This window comes from Fulmarus glacialis, unplaced genomic scaffold, assembly GCF_000690835.1.
Source record: "Fulmarus glacialis isolate BGI_N327 unplaced genomic scaffold, ASM69083v1 scaffold12297, whole genome shotgun sequence".
NCBI classification, from domain to species: domain Eukaryota; kingdom Metazoa; phylum Chordata; class Aves; order Procellariiformes; family Procellariidae; genus Fulmarus; species Fulmarus glacialis.
This window is the reverse complement of record NW_009221317.1, coordinates 34238-60550: the sequence shown is the minus strand read 5'-3', so window position 1 is coordinate 60550 and position 26313 is coordinate 34238. Positions and strand designations below refer to the sequence as shown.

Here is a 26313-nt window from a genome sequence, read left to right as displayed (position 1 = left end):
AACAAAAGTGCAAACTTAGGATAGAGGCAATTTTGGTAAGAGGAGCTGATGAAACATCCACTGTTCCTCCACTTCCTACAGCACAAACAACGGTATGTGGGCTAAGTCACATACTCACATCCAAGTTTGGCTCTAACCAATGTGATTCCTGATTTTCAAAAAGAGCAGAGATGGAAATACAGATCCTGACACCAAATGAATACACAGCACTGATGATGTGACATTCCTTGCTAGTCCCATGCTCCCCCAATGCCCAGATACATGCAGGGAACACACAGGAACCACAAAACAGAATTCAGCAGACTCGCTCCTGACAGAGCAGGACAGTCATCCAATGCTGCTGTGTGAGACAAGCTCACAAGAACAGAATGGATGAAATTTGGTTTTAATCTTCTGGGCTGTAGATGTGTCAGGAGCAGGGGGTGTTCAGCAGTTTTGAAGACAAATAAGAAGTACAAAAGAACCTGTGAGAAGACCCAATTTTCATTCACTGTCTTCCCTCCCCACTGCACCTTCTGTTCTAACACTGGGCCAAAATGACTGAGATGAAAGACATTTGTGAAACCTGGAGCTCAATGGAGAAGTGGGACCGAGTTTTGCTATTTTAACAGTGACTTCCTTGACAGGTAAATCTTAGAACACGATTTTGAGCTATCTATCATACAGCGTATTTTGGAGAAAGACTATATTTCTGCAGTGAAGCCAGGTCTTCACAGGCAAGTAATTTGACTTCCTCCATGTTAGCTTCCACTGGCTTCCAAGGAAATGAAATCTAACTCACAAAAAATAGCCATTTTGATGAGGGTTTAAACTGAAAAGTAAAGACTAAAATGCTAGTCACTGTACACCACTGTCAAATTTTTCCCACATTGAGTAATTTTAATTCCTATTGGAGTTCACACTACCTACCTACCACAAAACATCTGTGAATTAAACTGCTTTGTGAAACATATCTTACATCAGATTGAAAAACAACGTTAGAATCAATGGGACACTAAATGATCTGACGCTCTTGAGCTTTGACCTTGATGAACACCTTCAGTCAGTGTGTCCAAACGTCTTTCCAAACACTTAGCAACGATTCAGAAAGTGGGTCATTAACACATTTTGTCATGTTATGCAATTTTCCCCTCCCCTCTAAACTGGGCTTTTTTCCAGGTCCAGTAGCCAACAATAAATCAATCAGAGTCTCTCATAAGCCTTTTGACTTAAATTCTATCCTGTCGGTTGGGTTAAAAACAGAGCAGAAATCACTGCAGGAGGTGAGGCAGGAGGGGGCTAGTGGTGACTGCTGTTTAGGAGATGTTTGCTTGACCCACAGCCATTCTTGTTGCCATTCTTTGTGGACTCCTCTTCATTATCTGTAACAGAATCTTCCTCCTCTTCATCGCTCCGGTCATCTTTCAAGTCCTAGGGAGAAGAAAGCACCGTAAGCATATTCTATACTTGCAGTATTTACTGTCAGATAAGTTACCAGATTGCTATTATCAGTACAGACCTTTCAAAAAGGCCTACGGGTGCTAGACAAGCAAGTCTTTTATTTTTAAAGTGAACTGGGTATCTGGATCTTTGCAATGACTTTGAAAAAATAACCAATTAATTTCATTAGTCAGGTGCCCCCATTTGTAATTGCAAAATGAAAAGATGGTACATAAAAGTTCCAGAACATGAGACATTCTCCCTTTTTGGAAATTCCCCATCATCCTCTGAAGACAAAACTCCTCTGTCCTCCATTTGCCTTAGAAAAAAAATGTGCTAAAGGGAACAAATGAAAGGGGAGCTCTAAATACACTAGACAATATCAAAATTGCCCTCCAGAAACACCCCCTCCTGCCAAAATGGAGGCTGACATCCAAGGACACGCCAGTTAACAGCACTTTAACCTTGCAGAACCTAATGTTCTTTAGACAAAATTTCTTCCATGACCTTGGCCCAGTCATTTGACCTCTTCTTGCTTGTTTCCGCTTTCCCTTGTAAAGCGTTACTAGTAATCCCTGGGTGCTGTGGGATTAATTAACAATTGTGAAGTGCAGGGAAGATGAAAAGAATATTGTATAAAAGCTAACTATGATGAATACACTTGCCCAAACATAGGAGTTGAGAGGCTGCCTGCTTCTGACAGGTGTATACTAAACAGTGTCTAGTTGTGCCAACATCCTCCAGTATTAACTTTGCTTAAAGAGACTTACTGACCCTGAAATATTCTTCCCTACTTGATGGTGTATACATCACGTCAACATTTGCAAAGGGGAGGCCATGTCTATACAGCTATCATATACACCTTGCATATATCATCCTGCTAAGGGAATTGCCAGGGAGGAGGGGATGGCTGCTCCATTAGCAGGGATGGAAGGGGGTCAGCGAGACAGTCTGCCCTTATGAAAATCCCTTCCCAGTTCTGTGGGAACAGCTTCTAACATTTGGCAATCATGCTTCATCCCCAGACAGTCAAACATGGCACTTGCTAATGAATGTTTCCATCACACAGAGAAAAGACATTGTGTCTACCCAGTATTTCATAGCAAAGCTTAGGGAGAGGTAAGACAATTCTGTGCTATTTGTCATGGCACATAAAATATACCATTAGTCTCTTATTTCTCAACTCCTACCATAATCCAAGACCCTACAATGTGTTCAGAAGTTTGGTTCAAACAATCGAGGCTTTGGCATTAAAACCAATTTTCCCTTTTAGTGCAACAAGCTTACAAGAGCAGTACCTGCCTCCCTGGAAGGACTTTCCGTACCAACCGATAACCTGCTCTGCAGACTGAGGGTAGGATGCTCTAGTTAAAGACGCAGTAAATCAAGTAAACACTTCCTTCTGCCTAAGCGGTGACTGAGATCAGAAATGAGATCAAAGCAGGCACCTAAGAAACTTCTTCCGCCTCCAGCAGTTTCCTGTGTGATCAGCAGCCACCACTGGTTGTCTCTTCCAGTTACTTGGAAGGTGCCTGATAGACCAGATGCCACCTTGATAGACTCACCTGACACCCTCTAGTTCTTGTGTTGGAAGAGATGGGCAATAGTCATTCCCTCTCCAGCATCTCATGATTTAGTAGACCACCTCTCACTTAAAACCGGGAGTTTCCCTGTAGCTGAGGATCAAAACCTGAGCCCTCACACTGTGGCTGACCATTTACCCATTAGCACCAGGGTCTCTCGTTTGTTAATGGCAACTCCCAAAATTGCCTCCAGAGCTGTGTGCTGGCTGGCAGGCATGTTAGCCCCTGTGCAGACAATCTGCTGCCTGTACAGCCACACGGGGACCGCTCCATCGTGGATAAATTTGTTCTCCTTGTCATCCATCTGGACCTCAACTAAACAGGCAGAGACTGCACGTTCTTCCTGCTCCTGGAGTGATGTGCCAAGGTCAGAGATGAGATGCAGAAAGGAGAAATCAGTGTTTGTTCCTGCCCATCCTGTATCTGCTCTCGGAATGAACTAACACTTTCACTTTCTTAGCCTGTTGGTCTGAGGTCTTTCTTAAGCACCAAATTCATACAGAGAAAAAAATGACAGTTCAGTAATAACTCATCCAATTGCAATGTCATATCCGCTTATATATTACACTTCTATAGGACTAAAAAGAAAATTAAAGCCTAAACTCTGTCTCATCAGAAACTATAAACTTGCTGGAGATTTTCTTTTGCCTTTTCCCTAACAACGTACAAAGGGTATCAAAACAAACAAATCTTACTGTAAATACTGTAAAATAAACTTGGCATGCCATCAGTTAGAGAAAAGGAAAGACAGCCTTTCCCCCACAAACAATTTATGAGGTTCTGCCTCTTTCAGATCACCTCTCTTGCTCCTGGTAGTTTTGCAATTTGTATTTGCAGTAAAAGACAAATGTTGAGGGTGTGGCGGGAGGCTTGTTACTTTTTTGCCACCAAAAATGTTTCAGAAAAAAAATGCAAGCTAAACCTAAGTACAGTGTCTGATGCAGAATCTGCTAGATTCACTGGAAGTACCCTCATCTTCCCGAGCAGTCTCTGGCTGAGGCTGCAAACGTGGGGAGTGACAGGGGAGGAGTGCTTTTGTGCTGGTTGTGAATAGACTTGAGTCAGTCAAGTTCGTGAGTGCGTATTTCACTTTGAGTACCTCATTGTGGGCCACAGAAGTTGCTGCTACTCAAGCATATGCTTAAGAATAGCTGGCAATCTGCTTTGCTTTGAATGATAGCTGATACGTGACAGATTCCTGTTTGCTATAGGAATAAGCTGGCATTTCCAGCATGGAACTGGAAACTTAGATGGGATTTGCTTCCCAGTTTTAATGCTGTCAAGCTGGATGCTCTGATTAAAGGCATAATATGTAGTAATTAAAAAACATGTAAATGTTTTTTCCAGCACACTGGAAATCCCTGCATTTGAGATAATGTCTTGCATATTTCAAAGCAGAGGAATTAAATTACTTTGTATTCTGATGCAACCATTGCAAATTTGCTTAATCCTGGGAAAGAATACTACTTCCAAAATTGTGATACTATTCAAGATAAAATGCTGCTAAATCAAATCTACAAATACTTGCTTTAGAAGAGTCTGGCCATTTTTGTCTAGCTTGTTTAAGTGACAGAACAGAACTTTAAGTAGCAATAGCTTCGTCTGTAACTAGAAAACCAAACAAACCTGTCTTTGCAAACGGTTTAAGAGAGCATTATAAATATATCAAGATATCGTAAGTGAAGTTTGTGCCTCTTAACTTCGACCTTCTAAGAATAACAAAAAACGTAACATCTCTAGGATTTTCCCTGCTTTAATACCAAGATGTTTTCTCTGAGCCTCTCACATCATATATCTTAGTTGTGTTTTCCAACTCAAAGACTCTGCTTTTACTGTCCCTGAGCAACAACAGATGAATATACTATCAGAAACACAAGAGCTGGCAAACTGTAAATACCACAACTGAGGCCATCATTAATACTCAATGCTTTGGTTTAATGGCATCAACTACATTTATTATACTTCAGATGGTTTAGGGTAACAGACAAAATGGATGTGTATATTTTATGTTCTGGATGACTAACCAATTTATTCTTTCTAAATGGATGAATGGTTTCAAGGTTTATGAGAAGCAACACTAATGCTATAAAGCCTGCAAGAGAGCCATTTGTAGTGAAGCCAAAGCCGCAAACTTTTATAATCTTTTTTCCTTTGTTTAACCCTTCCACCTGCTGCTCAGTCTGCCTCTTTTAGTTAAATGAACCGTATTTGTTAAGGTAGTTTTGGCTTCTTGCATTTCACTGCTGTTAGAACGTGTATCATTCAAGTCATTAGCACCACATCTTATTACATGAACAGTAAAGGACCTTCCGAGAGACTTTATCAAGGAAAAAGACTTCTTGAAATTAAGAGATGAGCAAACTTCATAGGCCACTTCCCAGCCTCTTGTAGGCAGAAAAACATTGGTCAAATCCCCATCTAAACCAACAGAGAATTTACTCCTAATTGTGCAAGTTTGTCTCTCAATAAAGCACTCGGAAATCACTTCCCTCTTGACAAGCTCTTGGCGCTACGCTCTTTCTGCTACAGCTGATGACAGCATGAGGAGAAGGACACGGCTGGAAGACAGATGGAAGTGTGGGTTTCCTCCTCCCATGTGCTGGTGGAGAAGCACAGAAGAAGCGGGACTGGGCAGACACTGACCTCCTCTCCTGCTCCCCTCTACTGGGCACATGGCATCTTTGTCCGTGTGCATGTTGAGGTCCCAATGCAGCCATGGCTTTGTACCTGCTACGCAGCAGTTGAAGTGGAAAGTGTCAGAGCAGAGGGAAAGACAGTGCCAAGCAGTATAAAAAAGAGGCAAGGATGTATTGTAGCAACGTGGATTGATCCTATAAACAGGGAGGAAGTCTTAGCAACATGCCTTCTGCTTTCTCAGAAGGGGAAGGGCACTTGGTAGCAAACGCACCATCGGGTCAGTGTGGCTTACTGCAGATTGTCAAGTCGAGGTCTCAAAATGTAAGCTATTACTATAATGACATGCTCCTAAACAGAAATAGCCACTGCGGCAGCATGGAGAAAAAGAGAAAGAATCTGGCTGAGCAACATCTGAGCAGAAGATGTTTCTGCAGTGAAGTTCAGTTGCTACAACTTTTTTTTTCATGAATCGGCTTCCGATCCAGCTTCTCCCTGACATACTTTTTAAGAGGCATGCAATAACTTCAGTTGGCATTGAAAGCAATAGTGTAGTGTCTACTTCACAAATTCATGGTGTGAGTTTGGGAGTACAGTAGTGGGGGGATGTTTGTTTGTCTGCTTTTTCAGCTAACCAGCTGAATGAAAGAGAATGAGACAGGCTTGCTGTGCCTTACCACAGGCAAAAGCAGGCAGGATCAGTCCATATCAGTTCAAGCTCTTTCTCACTGGGGTGGGAGATGTACCAGGCCTCACTCAGCTAGTAGGATCAACACTGACTCGAGGTTTCTCAGCAGCATAAGGAGATTTCAATTTTGCCCCTGCCTGGACAAGACTAAAACCAATTAATCTTTTAGGTTAAGCATAATTTATGTCCACACAGTTAACTGGATTTCTTCTACCAGGTACAGATATATAAAAGCACTTCGCAGCTGATTCTGGAATTTTAATTATGTGTTTTCTGATTTGGTGAAATTTAGTTTTTTGGATTTTCAAATATTTATTCTTATCCTTCACTTGGAATTTCCTGACTCTTAAATGTATCTTATATTAAAATCAGAATGTCCTAAATCTTATACCTTAATTCTACCTTAAGAATATTTTCATTTAAATATCTACAAACATATTGACTAGATCTTGATTTTTCAATGTAAAGACAATAAATTCCACAGCACCTGCACATATGGAAACAGCTTACAGTACAAAGATGAAAGCTATTAGTCAGGTCAGCAACCACTGACTCAAATAAAAGAGATAATAAACAAGAGAGATAATAAAAAGTCAGTCCAAATAGATAGAGGGGGGTACTTTTCTAACAAATAATACTATAAAGTTGATGAATCTCTGAGTTCAACATGTTTAATTCAACATCAATAATTCAACTCAGCTGACATATGACTTAATATGTCTTTACTTTCCTGCGGAGACTAAGCAATATACATTTGGATTCAAGCAAACTGTTCTATATTTCCAGCCTGGAAGATTTTATTGGAAAAATATATTTCCCTTTTCAGCTTATACACACTAGGCAACATAAATAATGTTCATCTTCTGTGGAAGATGGCTGTTGGACTCTGCTTTCTGCAGTTTTTAAATGAAGATGCAGACTTTCTAGATTAATTGTATTGGACATCTTGTGGCCAAAACTTCTCTTATTTAATCTCTCTTCTATATAATACTCATTCCCCAAGCTTTCCACTGGGAGTTTTCAGACGGAACTCAAAGAAGATGTGTGAAAAACAAATTAAAAGAAAAGTTACCCTAATTCCACTAATACTGAAAAGAATAGTCTCATAAAACTAGATGTTACTCTTAGAACATATCCCTGATTTTGATTGAAGGAATAAATTTAACGTCAAAAAAAATCACTTGTGTTGTCACTCAGCATAACACACCTGTAACTGGAGCTATAATACCCTGACTGTTCAGAAAAAATAAATCATTGTTTACAGTTAAACAGGTACTCTGTGGTTTCAATAAAGTCTGCTAGCTGTGTTATTGAAATCCACTAACTAAACCTTGCACTCAAGTGTATGTGGCTTTACGATAATGTCAAAAGCCCAGGAGGTACCGAGTGAGTCATAATGTCCCACTGCTTTTTGAATTATTCCAATTTTAAATCCTCAGTTGGCAAAGAAACAAAGAACATATAATAGGCATTTGGTGCTGTTCTCTATAGTGAGCTTCTTTTTACCCTAGGACAGAACTTGCATTAAGCCAAGGAGTTCAGTGGTATGAACTTTTATCAGAACATGCACTTTTATTCCTTATAAATGCTTTTTTGGCAACAAAACAGCTGATCATTCACTCGTGCTTTTCTCAGTGAGGTACGATACTGCACTTAAGATGAATGTTTTGAAACAACACAGCTGCTAAAAAATATTCCTATAGAAGCCTTACAGCACTATTAAACTAACGTGAAACCACAAAGTATACAGCCATGTAAATGATAGGCACTTCTATGTAATGTGTCCATTAAGGTGCTTGTTTCTCTGTTTTCATTGTTAGGAGGCATTCCATTCCTTTTGTGATGTATCTAAAGGTTAAACATTATCAATCTAACTTTCAAGTCACATACCTAACAAGTAATGTCTTTTCATTTAACATTCGTATCACAATACCTAAAATCATTTCAATACAGTATTTCTAAACGCCCTGATATCGAGGCTGGATATAGAATGTTTTAAGTAGTACCTAATGAAGAAAGTTTCTTAAATAGCATTAGAAGTCCCTGATATTTCAAGCTTTATTTCAAGCTTTTTTTTTTTAATCAATTCAGCAGATTGAATTGAAAAGTATGAGAATTACTCACCTCATAACAAAGTCACAATTGAAACCTCTGCAGCATATATTAAAAATAGTAAATGAAGGCATCAAAAGTTCTGTAGAAGGCCTCGGGTTTGCTCTATGAATTGATTTTTGGCAATTGAAAAAATAAATACATATGCACACTATTATATCTATAGTTTTTATATAGGTGCATATATACATATAACTAGCAACAAATGGAACATTTCATAAATATCCTGCTAGAAAATTAAAAGATATGAGCAGTTAACAAGGGAAGCCAGAAAAACTGTCAGCAAATGCCCTTCTGTGAACAGCAAGGTAAATCAATTAATTTTAAAGCAAAAACTTTACCAACATTTGTCTTTTATCTCAATTAGGAACTTTCACATAAAAAGAGTCATTTAGACCAGGGATTTACTGAAAGTAGAGTTGCCTTGTGCCAGACATACACGCAGAGAGAGGGGCGGGGGTGCTTGTTTAGCCAGATCCATTGCTGGTGAAAACTAACACAATCCCATTGACTTGAAGTCGAGCCGTGCTCATTTATACCAGCTGAGAACCTGGCCCTGTATCAACACTGCAGACTTCGGCTGAACTGGCCAGGGCAGGCAGCTTTGCTTGCAGAATTACATACAGTTTTGATTTTCTATTCTTGGAGGCAGTGGTCATCTGCAGCTCCTACTGAAGTCAAACTCGGCAACTTTGGAAACAGTAGACTTTCATTGCAGCACATAAGACACCTGCACAGCCCCATTTATGGCACGGCTAACATAAGAGAGGCAAAGGGAGCATCCACACACCCAATTTATTGGACTATGGCCGGAGGACTGAGTCTGCTCTTGCACAGTCGTGTGTGCATAACAGGGCTGGGGAAGGGTACTTTGTCCTAATGCTCCCACCCCAGCGTACCTTCACAAGCCCATCTATTCCAATCAACTGCTCAGAAATTATCTTCTTCAGTTTCTTATTAGTTCATTCCTCCATAATGGTCATAACAGTCCTTAACTTAAGTTTTCTAAATGGAGTTTATTTAAAAAAAAAATTAAAATCAAAATTCCAGCAAAGAACATTGTTGCTGTTTTGAAATCTGAGTATATTTTAGCATATAGTATAACATACCTCCCTGGAAGTCATTGCTCAGCTGCTGACCCCTTTCACAATCTGGAGTAAAAAGTAAAGATTTAAACAGCAATCTGCCTTTTAACTCACAGTGCCAGGAAATGAACTGGTTGAGGCAAAGGAGACCAGATAGGGCTCTTGGATTGGCACGTAACATTTGTGCAGTAGAGAAGAACTGGGGGCTTTCCTCTTTCACAGACCCTGCTGGGCTACACACCTTGACAATATACGTTACTGAGGTCAGCCTTGACTTCGCATCCCGAGTAAGGGTAGGGCTCCAGAGCTCCCCAGTAAGGGTAGGACAGCAGCTTTTCTCCTTTTTGCCTATCATTGTAAACACCAGCCAGCAAACCTCTTACTCTTTTACGCTTTCTTCTGCCTGCCTCTCACCCCTCCTCCCTCAGATGAATTTGGCAGCATAAAGTGAGACGTAGCCAGGCTCTGGGTTTAACTAGATTGCTGTAGCAGAATGGGAAATATGCAGATGAAAGAAAGTCATAACAGGAAGTAATTTCCCTTTACTAGGGCATGAGAGCCTTCACGCTGCTGACCTGGCTGGCTAGCTCCCATCTCCAGGCTATTAAAAAGCTCATGTCCCAAAGGCAATAATTTGAATCAACTGGGACGGCTCCCAGATAGACTGGTTTTCATCTCTAAGAGGGAAAACTTTCATTTGTCCTATTTTGTTCTCCTAATAAGCTATCCTCATGAGTAAATCTGCTATAAATATTTATCTGTTGAGAACCAACAAATTCAACTTCTCCATAATCCATTTTCCTTTAAAACGGGGAAAAGGCAACGTCTACTAATCTAGCAATCTGTCTTGTGTTTATTTTAAACCTTCACTCAGAGAACTCAAACTCCAAAGTGGGACATCAGCGGGTACTGGCTCTTCCCAGTCTAGAAAGTAACCACAAAATCTCCAGTGAAAGCTTTTCCACAACTTCCCAGTCCCACAGAGTCATGAAATTGTAACTAACTAGATTATCATTATCCTCTAAAATATATTACTGCTTTTAAAAGGACTACTTGGAATTAAGGCAAGCACACCTCTCCGTTTTTTCAGCACCGTGATAGCCATTGGCACAGTACAGGCTTAACAAAACACTTAAGTAAAAGAAAAAAAAAAAAAAACTTACGTGCCTCTAGTGTAGAAAACTAAACCCTGTCCTCTGTTTAACTCCTGTAGAATGACATTTTTCTGAAATGGACTTCTCACTGATGTGTTAATTCTCATTAAATTTCATTTTCTGATTATAAGTGTCCTGAAAACAGATTTTTTTACTGCTTCAGAAAGAAGCAAAAAAAATCAACTGGAAGTCTGACTTTTTAGGAGTCCAATAAACTGCTGTGCATGCCAAAACTGAATATACATTTCATTTCGTGCTTCATTTTCACATCCCAGTAATTGCACAGCGTATAGAAGCGCAGCACTGTTGTGCATGATCAGGGCCATGTGATGACCCTTCACAGCTCAAGTTAAAAGTCAGAGTTTGTTAGCTGGGAGCGATCAGGCTCAGCTCACCTATGGCGTGTCTACTGCACACCGAACAGCACACAGCTCAAGCACATGAACATTGGATCCAATTCTATTTGCCACAAAAGAGATTTAAAATGTAATCTCTTTAAAGGCCATTCTACTTCCATGTTACACAGAGCTTTTTTCCTCTCTGTAGTTTTAAAAATAAGATTTCTGTTTAGGACTAAATATCTCAAATTATTGCACAGTTCAATGATAAAATCAGTGCTGCCTCAGCTGTCAGAACAGCTAAGTGTTCGCAGCCACAGCACTCCTGGGTGAACGGAGGCTGAAGAGTGACTCTCATTTAATAAAGGTAAACCAGTAGATTTTAACCACTTTGAATCCATGGTCTAATTCTAAAGGATATAGATCTGATTCTAAAGGTAACTAAGGAAAGCAAAGCAAGTGCTAGGGGCTTAAATTTGTCATACAGAAGTCTCTACTTCCATGGGGAAATGTTTAAGGACCTGCAAACCAAAAAAACCCCACTGCTTTAAACAACGTGCTGCGGGCCTGTGTTTCATAAACGAGAAAATTCTCACCCAAGTTCAGCACTGAAATTCCATACTCCCAGGACCCATGTGGTTACAAAATAAATATAAGATTAAAATAAATTATTAAAAATAAAAGTTCTGCTTGATGCAAACAGATCAAGCACAAAAAAGTAAGAGAAAAAAATAATAAAAGGATCCCAGGGAAGGAAAAGTTCTGCAGAAGCTGAGGCGAGCCTGAATAGCCTCAGACTAAACTCAACTAAAGGCATCTGTCAGGAGCAGGTAGTATGGCCTCTGGGAACTGTGTAACTTAAAAACTTACATAAAGGGTTATAGCAAGTCTCTAAAAAGATAAATTCACAACAAGAAAGATAGAAAGTATCAGAGTCCAGCACGTCTGCAGGTGTAAAGTATCATTATTCTTCAATATAAGTAGTCAGGGCATGTTTTATTAGAGCATATGATGTCTGTGTTCCAAAGGACTTTCAGGCTTTGCCTACACATTAATAATAAAACATATCAAGTATTCTAGTCCATGGGCACACTTCTAGGGATACAGTTTTCACAGCATATCTTCTTTTGATACAGAAAAGGGAGTAACTGATTTAAGGAGTCTTTATATGGCTAACCACTTTTCATGGCAAGGACTCTACTGGCATCCCAGTATCAGTATATAAGAAAGAATGAAGGAAAGAAAGTTAACTTGAACTGGCAGAGATTTCTCAGTGCGAGAGCAATCCTCAGACAGAACAAAATGCTGAAGTAGAAGAATGATTGCTGAAAACAGCAGAAGTATCATAAGTATTTCACGGCGCTCCTTTCAACCCCAAAATAGTATTTTCTTACCGTTTTCAGCTACCCCTACTCTGTCATTAGTCATTCTTTGAACGCTAACTCTCACTGTTCCCTTAGGAATTTGGACCAAATAAGGAATGAACAAACCATGGACAAGGATACGCCCAACCAAAATCTTTAAAAAGCCTACTTACTCACTACAAAATACCAAAGGAATATTGGAGATACATAGGTGGCACCAGCTAATTTTTTTTAAAGAGTGACAAGTCCAAAAGCCTGCTCTACAGCCTTGCAGGGTCTTTTCTGCTTCAGGAAGAGGAAAGAACCACAGTGAATCAAATAAAACTGCAGCTGATGACTCCTAAATAATAGTAAGTTAGACCATTAGTAAGAAGCTCATTGCCTTACCTGAAGGCAGTCTGACGGTGACAAAACAATTAAAAGAGGAAGAAAACATATTTCTGGTCACATTACAGTCCATTAAAAACCTGCCATTACCTTCTGCTATTGATGGACTTTGCATCAGCCCTGAAGTATCTGAGTCATGTGGACATCATGCCCATTTCCTACAACTTACACATATTTTTCAAGATTTAAAGCACTGTAGTCTCAAATCCTTAACTCAGTGTGTAATGGTTTTAACATATATTTTACATCTTAATTTGCCATAATAATATGGCTATAAGCTGCTGTCATTCGCTCCCTTTTTCTGACCTTGGAAATAAAATGTTTAATCTCCATAGGATTTTCCTGGCGAGATATTTTAAATCAGTGCATATGTACATACTTCTCTATATGTTTTTTCAATTTTCCTAAAATATTCTCATATGTGCAGACATGATGACTAGACATGTTTCAATGGTGCTTGAAACTTGATACAAGCGGGTAATTTAACCATGTAATTGAACAATATTACAGAAACACACGGAGTTTCCTAGCAACCAAAGGCCTTGGACATCAAGATGGCAGCCAGCAGCTAACATTGCAATTGCCTGACCTAACTTGAAAAGAAATTACACTGAAGAATGTCCTTCTTCCTCTTGCAGCAGAACTGATCTAAGATACATGGCTACAGGTCTGACCTTGAAGGGCTTTTCTTACATGCATACGCCTTACTCAAATACAGGGTCACAAAATGTCATAGGAGAAAGGACATTTGGGTTCCTTTTTGAGTATTTTTGTATTTTCCAGAAGTAAGAACAATCTTCGATTTGAAAAATTTGATACTCCTGTCCCCTCAGGTTTATCCCCATAGAAAATAAAAAGCTTCTTAATGCAAAGTAGCTGAGCACAGCTTAGCTTGTCGATGCAGATTTCCCCCTTGTTAGGGCATTTCTGGAGGACTGGGCCAGGAGAAAGGAGGCACAAGTCCTGTGAGCCTGGAGACCAGTGCTGCTCTGTGCTACAAGCTCCGGTGCCAGAGACTCCCATGCCTAAGAAAATAGGACACAGAGGGACAGAGCAAGATCGTCTCCTCCCTTCTTTCTTTCTTCCTCATTTTTATTCATCTCTGGCTGCAGTATTTGGGAGGAGGGAAATTGCAAGATTTTTAGTCCAAGTTCTTTTTTGCTGAAGCAAGTCCGTCAGCTGAGCAGTTATCCCAGAGGACTGAGGATAATTTTCCCCTTTATTAGTGCAGAGGGGAGGTGACATCTGAGATGAAGAGCTCCTGACCAGCCAGTCTCAAACAAAAGCCATCTCTTCCTGAGGGGGAAGAAGCTACCAACTCATGAGGCTGCAGTAGTCGATGTCATTTCTGTATTAATTCCTGCCTTTAACAAAGCCTCCTGCCACAATCTGAAGAGTATTGAATCTAGCCCCGCAGCTCTAAGCGAGATGTGACAGCTCTGTATAACCCTTTGAATAACAGCAGAGGGGACTTGGTGGGTACGTGACATCGTGGAGACTTGGGTCCTCCTGTTTACGTTCCCCACTGAGTCCCACCTTTCATGTCTGAAGCAGACAAGTCCTTTAACCTGTCCTTCGGCAAGGGACAACAGCACTTCCCACTGAGAATAAATATATTCAAGCCCATTGACTTTCAGAGAGTGAGATGACATGGTCCAGAAGGATACAATCAGGGGAGACACCTGCCCCTGGATGGATGGTAGGAGCTGTTAACTGCTGCACTATAGTGGTTTTCACTGGTGACCCCAACAACCCGGGGTGACTCAAGGCACAGAGGGCACTGAAAAATTTCCTTACATCCTTGCTATGCTCAGAGCTTCCTTCAGTTAAACAACAACATCAGTCCCTATTCCCAGTTACATCATGACTTCATTTTTCCATCTGAAGTAGCTAACTTGCTTCAAGAAAAATGTCAGAAATTGCCTGTTTTCTGAATGAAAACTTAAAAGTCTTGGGCAGAGAAACAAAACCCTTCTAATACAAGGATGATGGTTTACTGGTATTTCACTAAAATAGCAACAGCTATTTGTGTGGAGTCTTGTCTATAACAAGTATGTTGGTATAAAAATGCTGCCTTGCAAACACCATTCTTTTCAACGTTGCCTTTACAGCTTTGGAGGCGCTGGCTGCTTTCACAGCCAAGTTTGCCACCGCTATGGAAAACAGGCTGCACATGCAAGCCAGCTGAAGTCATGCAGACTGAAAAGGGCTAGGGCTGCTGCTGCTACCACTGTAAAAATGTTATTTGGAAACCGCCTTCTCAGAGAGCTGTATAAGGAATCAAAAATCCGTGGTAGGGATGCAGGCTTGATGCTTTTCCATTTTTTAGCAATGACTAAAACAAAAAACCTCTTATCTCAAAATAAAACATTTCTGCCCCTTACAAAGGCATATAAGCAGGCAGGGCAGAATGGCCTTATATAGCTGGCCTAGTAATGTCCTCTTCACCACTGTATCTGAAGACCTTCTTGCGTTGTACTCCCATAACCTCAACCAATGCGGATGGAGAACTATGCCAAAGCCTTCCTCTTACTCGGCTGGAAGGCAGAGGGATGTCCCTCTTGATTTCATCAGAAGAGCTGTCTGTGCTTGTGCAAGAACAGCGCAGAGACAAGGCCAAAATCAAAAAAGAAAATGAGAAGTAAAACATTTTAATGCTCAATAAGCCAGGCCAGAAATAGTTTTGTAATTAATCTAACAGAGGGAAGTGACATGCAAGAACTACAAGCTTTTCAGTGTCTAAGGGAACATAGGAGCATGTTTTAGAAGTTGTTTCTTCTACAGATTTGTCCCTTACGTACAGCTGTTTGCTGTCTATCAAGGGTTGAGTTTGTAACTGTAGTTTTCTTCTAGGGAAGACATTGGGTCTCCCTATGATATCCAGACGTCTATTTGCATAAGATTTGAAGGAATCCAATAATCCAAGAATTATAGGATGGTTTCTATTATCAGTCAAGCAACAATTAATAAGGGTAGAAAGGAATACTTCTGTTTCCTGAAGATGTATCACAGCATTAACTGCTTTAGATAAAAGGACAGAGTCAGCTCAATTAAGTTTTTGCATCTTGATCCCCCCCAAAATACCATTTTTCAACAGCACAACTTAAGTTTCACCTTAACTAGTAAAATACACCTGTCAATGCTTATGCCATATCTTAAGAGACATTCTCCAAAGTCCTTTTCTAAGTGCTTTTTGCTAGATGTTTTATCTGCACTGCACCACACGGCACACATCATAAGAGACCTTGTGAAAATGTTACTGCTTCAGGCAATCAAACAAGACCTAAATGGCAGCAAAGTCGTCTTTATGGCTTTTTCCCACATGAGTTTTCTCTACAAGGTAAAAGCAGATTACGGCAGCACCAGACTTGCACTGTTTGTCTACTCCAGTTGAGTATGACGGTATTTCATTGTGTCATAATATAACACCAGATCAGCTTCATATGGTTTTCTTAACCCAAAACCAGTGTTCAAGTATAGCTGACCTCAGATTTAGACAAACCTGAAGAACTTTGACTACAAGTTTTCTGCAGTATTTAAAGATCTCATCACTCACCTCTCCTCTTTTTTTTTTTTAATATGTCCCTACAAAGTCCAGTGAGAAAAGATTACTTTCACTCTGAACACAGAAATTTCTAGAGAGTTCTACACCATCTCAGGGCTTCAGTTTTTGGGAGAGCTCACTTCTCATTTACTATCAGAGCAAAACATCAGATACCGGCAAAAAAAGGCTCTAGCTGAAGTTTTGATATTCTGATCTATGACCTTAGGTGTGACAATGAGAGGCAGAAAGCACATTTAAACATCTCTATACTTTGTAGATCCCTATCAAAAATGCTGACACGAAAGTTCAGGAAAACAATAATAAATTCCGAGTAAATCTATTGGAGGTATTAGCATCTGTTTGATACTTCACATATCTTTCTGCAGAAGTAAAATTGCTTACCTTTAAGAAAATGAACCTTCTCAAAATCTTGAAAATTAAGTAGCCCCAATATAAATGCAAGCCTTGAAGGATCAATAGCTGCCCATTGAATAAAAAATATGCTATAACAGGAGTCGTGGAGTAGTATGTAGGCTGATACAATGTGGCACGAAGAATCCTAAAAAACAAAGCTCACTGTTATGGTGCAAGAATCCTGCTCTATGCTTAATTTCACATTCCAAGCCAATTAACTATTTCCACAAGAAAAAAAAAAAAGCTCTGCAAAGAAGAAAGATTAATTAACAAGCCCTGTCTTAACTAGATTATGCATCTCTATTGAAATATAGACTTCAAAAGATGAGAAATTTGAGTCTTGCATGAAAGCATTCTAAATAAGTGTATTGGGTGAGATGGAGTTAATTTTCCCCATAGCAGCCCTCATAGTGCTGTGCTTTGTACTGGTAGCTAGAAGGGGGTTGATAACACACCAGTGTTTTGGCTACTGCTGAGCAGTGCTCGCACAGCGTCAAGGCCCTCTCTCCACATTCCCTCCTCACCAGTAGGCTGGGGGTTGGCAATATCTTGGGAGGGGACATAGCCAGGACAGCTGACCCAAACTGACCAAAGGGATATTCCATACTACTTGACGTCTGCTCAGCAATAAAAGCTAAGAGAAAGGAAGAGGAGGGGGGGGGGGCATTCGTTATTACATTTGTCTTCCAGAGCAACCGCTAAGCATACTGAAGCCCTACTTTGAGTCCCTTTAATCTTATCATGTTTTGCTTCCAAGCTCAAGAACTCAAGAACAAGAAACTCAGTGAAGCAAAAATGATTGGAGATCACTTGTATAGTTAATCAAAAAATAACAAGAAAGTAAAAGACATCAGCATTTCTGAAAGAAAATACTACAGGAAATTAAAACCTTGTGTTGATCAATGTTCAGAACTGTTAATTTAACCAGCTTGAGTCTCTAAGGGTTTGTCCACATGCAGGGAGGGGCATGAAGGCAAACTAGAGCAAGTCAGCGAAACCATGAATGTGAAACACATTAAACACTTTAAAAGCTAAACATTTTAAGCATTAAGCACACTAAGCACCCGTGTGGATACCTCAAAGCAGATTAAATCATAGCACTCCAAAGTCATGCAAGTATTTAGCAAGTTATGATTTATTTGCATTGACTTCATAAATTAATTGGTTCACCTTAACTTTTCTGAATGCTCCTCATGTAAGTGAGGTGAGGCACTGCCCAAGAACTAGGTAGCAAAAAGAAGGCTCTACAAAAAATTAACTACAATCATATAGGAATTACACTGTACTCTGACCTTGCAGCTACAGCAGAAGGGTTGGAATGAAAGGGAAAATGATTTCTCCTAGTTAAGTAGCTCAATCACCTCAAAAATGCAGGAGCTTATAGCATTTAACTACAATTTATAAAAATAAGTTAAATAATACATAAAAGCCCTTGTTTAGGTTAGAATATTTTCAAGAGGCTCATTTAAAAACTATTTGTACTTAAATTAAATTTTTAAACAAAATGACAGTTTTTGTCAACTCTTCTCACTGGCCTTTAGTAGCCAACAATAATGAAAGTTCTGTTTCTGCTCTTTAAAGTACAATCCATTCCTTTCCTTTTCCCATCACAACCAATACTAACCTCTCAATGGAAATGAAATAAAAGCCTGTGACTACATTAAATATTGCTTACCAGAAGGGGAACAGGATGATTCTTGTGATGAAGAATGCGATAGAAAAGATGATAAAGAGCATATTGCAGGTTTTCTCCCAGTGAGCGTAATTAAACATTTTGGCCGCCTGCATTGAATAAAAACCATCAAACATATTACAAATATTCTCTGAAATAAGTTCCTTTCTGCATTTTCATAAACAAGGACTCATCTTCCACCTAAGCAGAAAGAAAATTTCCTCCCTGTTTGACATGTAAAGCAATCATGCTACTGACACCTAATAAAGCTGTATCAAAAGAGATTCTTTGTTTATATTTCTCCTTTCATCTTAAAGGAAAGGACTCTGTATCAAAAGCCTAAAGAACAGATCAGAATATAGAAGTGTCACGAAAACACAAAGTGCTCTTGAAAACAGAGGTAATCCCTCATTTCTGTACCAGATTCAAAACTGGCTGAGTCAAAGAGAAGCTGCTGGCCACATCTGCATGCTCAGGAGCGGCAGTGACCCCATTTACACAGGCATTCTGGTGCATGCATGTTACTGACCCTTCTCTGTGCCTATTTCAGCTTCTGTTTTCTCCTTTTTGAGAGCTGGAGATCCTAGCATTGGTCTTTACCCTGCTAATAAAAATTACAATTACTGCTTCTCCCCTAGCTGAACTGTACAACTCTCCATGCTTCATTTAGGAATCACCCTGGGCACTGCTGAATGAAACAGCTGTTCTCAAGAGTGAACAAAGCTTCAGGTGCCAAGCCTAAGTTTTAACAGCAGTTTGATGAACTTTTGAGTGGCAGGGCTGAATTAAGTTATTCTGGTACCCAACTTCAGTTTCCATCTGAGTGCTGTCCTACCAGTTGTCAGCTCAACTATTTGTAAGGCCACACAGTTAACTGGACCACAGAGCAGTTCAGGATTAAAAGTAACCCAGCAAAACCTGTATGTATGCGTTTAATCTGGATCAGTCCCGACTGCATGACCGCACAATTAGTTGTTCCAATGCAACGGATAGAGTATCAGGAGCAGAAATTAACAGTGACAGACAACAGCCTACAAGGGCTGTTTACACGGGCACTGCCACCAGAAGTGTTGATGAAACTATGCTCTCAATCTTGGGTGTTATAAAACCAGGATAACTCTACTGAAGGAAACACAGTGTGCATTTGTCTTCCAAGAAACCCAGCAGCAAGTCTCTATGACCACAGTGCTGTGTGCAGAATAGGACACTTCTTAATCTTAAACATTTCTAAACATTGATATTTAGTTCAGGGAAGGGACTTCCCCTTCAGTCCAGGGGAAGAAACTTTTCTTCTGCCAGTAGATACTTGTGATATCTTGTTCAGGGACAGCTTGAGTGTCTCCAGCCAGAAATGTATAATGTAGATGTACCCCTTGGGTCAACACAGGGATGTGAATGCTGACAAAATTAAGCCAGTTTGGAGAAGTGGCCAAAATTTTGGCTGCTAAATTTGCTTAAGAATCGGTATCATGACAAGCTGTTCACAGGCTAGCCGACTGGGTCTGATTTTAACAGTGAAACAAGAACAATCCAGGGAGGCAGTTGTATTTCCAGTCCCTGTTCTGTACCAAAGAACTTCTCTTTATGGATTCTCATAACAGAGTATCAGCTTAAATTATCTAGAAGCTCTTTTTTATCTTACAATTTATGAATCTGTGAAGCCGTATCTCTGTGGGGATAGGAAGGGATCATATGAAACTTGTGGCAAAAAGATTAAAACGTCGCTGAACATAACCTGGGCAACAACCAAAAAAACCCCCAAAAAACACTGACAAAAAACCCAAAACAAAACAAAAAAAAGATGGAGGGCAGGGTTACCTCGAGCCAGAAATCTGCAGTATCATGTACAAACATCACCAGTGTTCCAAGACGCACGTAATTGCCACACCAAGAGCCACTCATCAGCCCAATGGCTGCCAAGTGGTGAACGACATGAGCCAGAAAATCCTGTGAAGGAGAGAAGAAAAAAGGTAGAGCCAAGCAAGTACAGCCCTTGAGGGTCTCCGTGCGGATGAAGTGACAAGCAAGACTCGTCACACGCAGAGAGATGCCCTGGCAGCCAGGAGAGCACGGTGTGTGCAGGTGTGCCAGGGATAGACTGATGCTGCCCTCATGTGGCTGCACCAAATCCAGCATCAGGACAGTGCTTTTCCTTATGAACATTTTTCCCCTCCCTCACAGAACCGGAGGTTCTAGCTACAAACAAGCATGACCACTTGCCTTCCTCTTGTTGTCAATCCCAAGTGTAAATAAGAGAGACCAGTAAAAACTAATCTCAGCCATGTAGTACCAATATTGGGATGGCAGCAGAGTCTGTAATGAAGAAAAACACAGTTAACTCTGAGAATAGCAAAAAGTGAATGCCAAGTGAAATTACTTCTTTTTTCCTTTCCTCACTTCTTCTGCTCCTCTGCTGAGTCTTGCTTAAAAAATTAAACTAAACTAAATCCCTGTTCTGGGCTTCATTAAGAAGGGTGTTCTGGGAGCCAAATATTTTAACCTTTACTCAGACCAAACTCTCAGTTTCTGCTGTTCCTCCCCCAACTCTGAATTTTAGCATGCTTTTTTCTATGGTTTTGTCAGAGAACTACACGCAGAGTGCTTCTGCATTTAATTACAAACAACTTCAAATAAACGAAGCCCTCCATTTTGGTGAACAATTAACATTTTAAACATTTGCACATCCCATGACTAAAATGTCAGCTATTTATGCTAAAACCCTATGCATCTGCTTAGGGCTAGATGCTGAGCTTGGCCACTCCCTTGGTTCAATACGTTTCCCAGGTGGCAGGAAGAAGGCTTGGTTATCAGGTCCCACAGGTAAAAGAAGCTGGGAAAACTCAGCTGGGAGGCAGGATTCTTTTTATTATTGGCACCTGACTAGGACAGGAATAAGAAGGCAGTGTGATGGGCCACAGATTTATAAAAATAGGAGTGGGGGGCACATGAGAACCTCTGGTGGGCAAGAAGGCAGTTCGCTTGGAGTCATCTGTTATCAGACTGTTAGTAAAATATTTTAGGAAGAAACAAGAGCCTCGTGACCCGTGGGAACAACCAGAGTATTGAGCAGAGATCCCCAGAGCAGGGACTCACATTATGCCAAACCAAATCACTGCAGCACTCCCTCCACCTGCACTACTGAGCAATAGGGCTCAGCAGGCACACAGCACTCGGGCTGCTCGGCATAACCCCCTGTGTAATGCTACTCTGCAGTGCCTCGAAGCATCGTCAGGACTGGTGCAACCTTAGAGGTTCTGCACTGAAACCCATAATACAGATAGCATCTACTGTGTGCAACTGGTAACCTGGGATGGGTAGAAATAACAGTGGTCTGGCTGGAGGGCTGTGTTGCAGCACAGGCAGATCATGGAGAAGTCCTGCAACAGTCAGCAGGAGGTACAGAAGAAGGGCAAAAGGCTTTGGTGCCACACCTCTCTAGGTGGTGCCCATTGGGAGGGAGAAGTGCTTCTGCGGATTAGCCCTTCCAATGGGGAAATACCTGGAACTCCTTGAGGCCAAGGGCCCAATGCCAAAAAGCTCACCTGAAACGGATAGCCAACCCACGTCTGCCATATGTCGTAAAACCACGGTTTCTGGGGAAGACAGATGATTCAGAGACTGATCAGGTGAGCAACAATAAGTCTCTCAACTCAAAACCTTCAATACTTAAAACTTCTCTAAGTGGAGCAGGCTAAGAAGCTATAGTCTTGATAACTGTTCTGCACCAATTTCTAAAGGGATCTTACATCTCAGATTTATTATATTGGTCCCAGCTTTTTGGCTTCTTTTCAGGACACCTGAAACGTTCCAGTTCATCATTTCATCATCCAAAGCAGTGGGTGTGTGTTTTATTACTGCAATTACTCAGGATATGTTGCCACAGTGATTAGATTTTGCTGTGTTTACCAGCCGCACACATCACTGGTTCATGATGATAAACAGTGTTTGGGGAGAAGAGCCAAAGGAACGTAGACATGCTCAGAACTGTTCTGTTGCTCAGGAGAAGCATTAATGACACCCCAGGCAGTGCTCACAGTTACAAGCAGCACTCTCTCTGTTATTCCCAACTTCTGACTCAGCAGCAACACCTCAATAAATAGCTGTGAAATACACCATTGTAATGACCCCCAAAAGTGCTGCCAGAAAAGGTTTATGGCCTCCTTGGAGAAAAACATGGCCATGTGATGCATTTGTAGGTGTTAACAAGGCATGTTGTAAAACCATCTGTGTGACTTCTTAAAACTTGCCTTAAAAATACTGATTATTCATAAATTACTGTAGCATAACAGTTCAAAAGATAATTTAAAAATTAAGTAAAACCTCAGTGCATGTTGCAGCCTATCATCTAGATTACATACATCAAAGATCTGAACCCAAAGAGCCACTGAAACCAGTGAGTCTTTCAATGGACTTAAAGAAGATCTAGAAATCTGTCCTCATTTTGTTAAAAATATAAGAATATCAATCCTTCAAAAAATTAACTTACATCATACAGAAATATAAATCCAGCAATGGAGGATGTAAGATAGAATGAAAATCGCCAGCTGCAAAATTAAAATGAAAAAATAAGAACAAAGCATTATGTTTTTTATAGATATTGTCCTCAGCCAGAATTACTACTGCAAATCATGGTATATCACAATCTTCACACAAACATGCCCTCACACTCTACATCAAGGGTTGTCACATATGAACTATCTCTGAATTATTAATATTTAATATCTCTGAAATATTGACTATTAATATAGTCAATTTAGCAATTGACTAATTGCTAAAGTAGTAAATTATTTTACGTTATCACAATACAGATATCTTGATTGTGATTACAGCCAGGTATGAACTGATCAAGAGAACAGTCACAGCAAATGTAATAAATACCCTAAAAATTAATGTTTGATAACATCAACCTTTACCACTGTAACAATCCCTCCAGAATATTCACACTGGACTAAGAACATCTCACAGTTCCCTGACTCCACGTCTTTCAGCCACGTGGCACATACTTCCCAATCTGATCAAACACTGTGAAAGCTGTGAGCGCCAACAGTGACTTGTTTCAACTGCTGTGTTAATTTCTTCTGATCTCTCTTAACACCGATTGTTGAAAACAGGGGAGCCCTATGAAACTTCAACATCAACTACCGGATTAGTTTATGTCTTACTACAGAGGTCTGAATTAACTATAAACCTCAATCTTTGACTAGGTTTGCCAGCATTTAGCCTGATCTAAGCTTTTTGTGGCTTAAATGGATATCCATCAAGACAGATAAAACTTTCAGGTTTTCACCACCAATCTGGTAAGTCAGCAAAGGGAAGAAAGTTCTTGTGTATCTTAGCGAACCGAAACTGTGTTGTTGCTTACGTATGTCAGAGCAGGGTGCTGTGATTTGGAGCCAGCAATCAGCGTTGTAATGACTCTGGAGCCTGCGTGGGAGGTATTGTCCTTGGGACTGGGTGCGGCTGGAGACTCAGCCGGAGCTTTCCCACTCCCACCTCTACAGGTGATGGAAAACTTCTTCCTTTTCACTCTTCTCCTTGGCGGGAACAAGCCTGACCTTTCCCAGAACAGCTCTTCAAAAACACTGAGGGATTTCACATGCTAAGAAAGGTCGTGATCACAGAGAGAGGCACGTGGCCCCAAACCCAGTGAGAACATTTTATAGAACAAGAGGTATCCCAGAGGAGAGCAGCATACGGCCTCCCAGAAAACCTAAATTTGCTAAAAAGAAGGAGAGAGCGCCTCAAGAAGAACACTTTACTAATGGGTTGAGAGATGTATAAAAATGAGATTGTGGTCTTTGGCAAACATTAATGGAGTGCCATGAGAGAAGAGGATGAGAACCTGCCTGGCAAAAGCAGCCCCTCCTTTCTGGAGGCTGATATCCCAGGTGAAAGAATGAGATGTTCAAAGACTGAGCCAGCATTTTACAAGAAAAACAAACAAAAGATGAGGACATGGAATGACGGAGGCTAGACAAGATAATATGTCTCACGCCTGCAGAAGAAGTCAAGAAAACAAGTATAAAATTGCCACTTGATACACTGGTAATAAGCAATCATTTCACTTTTCAACTTTAAAGCATCCTCAGGTGATTTGAAAATAACACTTCAGAACATCCACTGCACAGACAGAAAAATTCAAAGGTACATGGTGGAAATTAGGAGAACAAATGGAAGGGAGAGTGGAACCCACAAGTAATACCTGACTCAGGGTTAACCAAGAGATGCTATGAAAAACAACACCATGACATGGGACAGACTTTTTACACAAGGGCTGATTCTACCCTCATGCCTCCTATTTCAAGCAAGGGAGGTGTGAGTAGTCCAGTGGATACAGCGAGACCGATTCTGTATTGATTGTAAAGTGGTTTTCTGAATCAGATCCAAAGCACAGAGCACCTAACAAGACTGTGCCATTAGTCCCCAGCCCTACAAACATATATTGAACACACTTGGCAATAAACACGCAATGCTTCAGATGAACTCATTGTATGTGCAAGACTGCCAGAGCACTACCTCATTTTGCATTTAGCCAAGCTTCTTTATGAATTTGGTGAACAAAACCTAAAGTAAAACTCGTCCAAATTCACCAAATTTTGCCCAAGTGCCTTTTAAGCTCTGAACTTGTCCACCTGGGAGACCATCAAACAACAGCTATGCAGAAGGATTTTCTTATTTAACTTCAGGAATCTTTTCTCTCCAATTGAGTCTAACAAAAAAGAATTTAGTAGGTGAAGTTAAAGGCTGGTAAGTCTTTTAAGGCAGGGAAGGTTTCATGCAAAGGGCTTTCCAAACCCCAGTGTTGCTTAACTGGGAGCATTAATAGCTTAAGTATGGGTTAGATCTGGCTCATCAGATTTTCCTTGTGATTCAGAAAAACGATCCTGGAGATTGCAGGCTTTCAAAAATTTCATAATGCTCGTAGCATTGACTACTAGTGTGGAATAACTCTGTTCCTCATTTGTTGCCTTAAGAATTATATTCAATTAAATTCACTGACAGAGAGCAGAGCAAGGTTCACAAAATTGCACAAGAGAAACCTGTTTGCTTCATTCTCACTCGAGCTGCCAAGCAAGTTTTAATTTCAGTCTTTGGCTGTGTATTACTAGAGACATGCATCCATGGCAGGTAGGTCTTTTATCAATAGCAGGAAATCTCATTGTCACTTGTAAAACAAAGTTAACTGATCCACAAAACAACAGCAGAAATAAACCATGGATGTCGGTTTGCCAGGACACTTTACTCAACTCAGCTAGGCTTCAGAGCGACACATCTATGTCTATCAACTGGATTTATGCCCAACAGAGGACATCATCAAATAATTATCATATCGGTTCACACTGAAAATAATCTCGATAAAGTACTCAACTTTGAGCTTTGTAGCTGTACTTTTAACCCTGATTCCTTAAGCTAATCTACACTAAAAGAGGTTAAATATTATAATCATGTGAATTTTTGCCAATGTGATTATGCTCGTCAAAAATCCAAACACATAGGACGTTAGGAAAGCGTTTTACGCTGGCACAGTTAATTTCAATATCGAAAAGGGACGAGCTATGTAAGTAAAGTGATGCCCATTTTAGGATTTGCAATTTGTATGAGATTTTGGTTAACACTGGAATAGTTAAATAGCAAAATGTTTAAGTATGGGGAAGTTCTCACACATTTATGAAGAATCAGATTCTTGAATGCTTTTCCAGTTTTCAATCATATGCAGGAGGTTTTGAAACTTTTTACATATTAATTATCACTCAAAATTGTTCAATGGCCCACTCTCATCAGTGTATTTGAGTTCATGTTTTGCACAGTACCCCACGTTCAAGCTGTGACACCTATCATTTAGTTAGGATACCATGATTCCTGCTCTTGAACTAACTTCTGTACACATAATAGCATCCCAAGATGACAGTATGGATACA

The 26313-nt window shown here is 40.3% G+C and overlaps 1 protein-coding gene across 1 annotated transcript in view; it reads right to left on the bottom strand.

Annotated features, from left to right (window-relative positions):
- Positions 1-976: 976 nt before the first annotated feature.
- CERS3 (ceramide synthase 3) overlaps positions 977-26313 on the bottom strand; it is a 38649-nt gene continuing 13312 nt past the window's right edge. The window contains 7 exon segments of the mRNA XM_009581067.1: positions 977-1410; positions 16711-16867; positions 18398-18504; positions 20213-20341; positions 20615-20707; positions 21937-21987; positions 22881-22938. Coding sequence (XP_009579362.1) covers positions 1279-1410; positions 16711-16867; positions 18398-18504; positions 20213-20341; positions 20615-20707; positions 21937-21987; positions 22881-22938 — 727 coding nt within the window. The 3' untranslated portion in view covers positions 977-1278.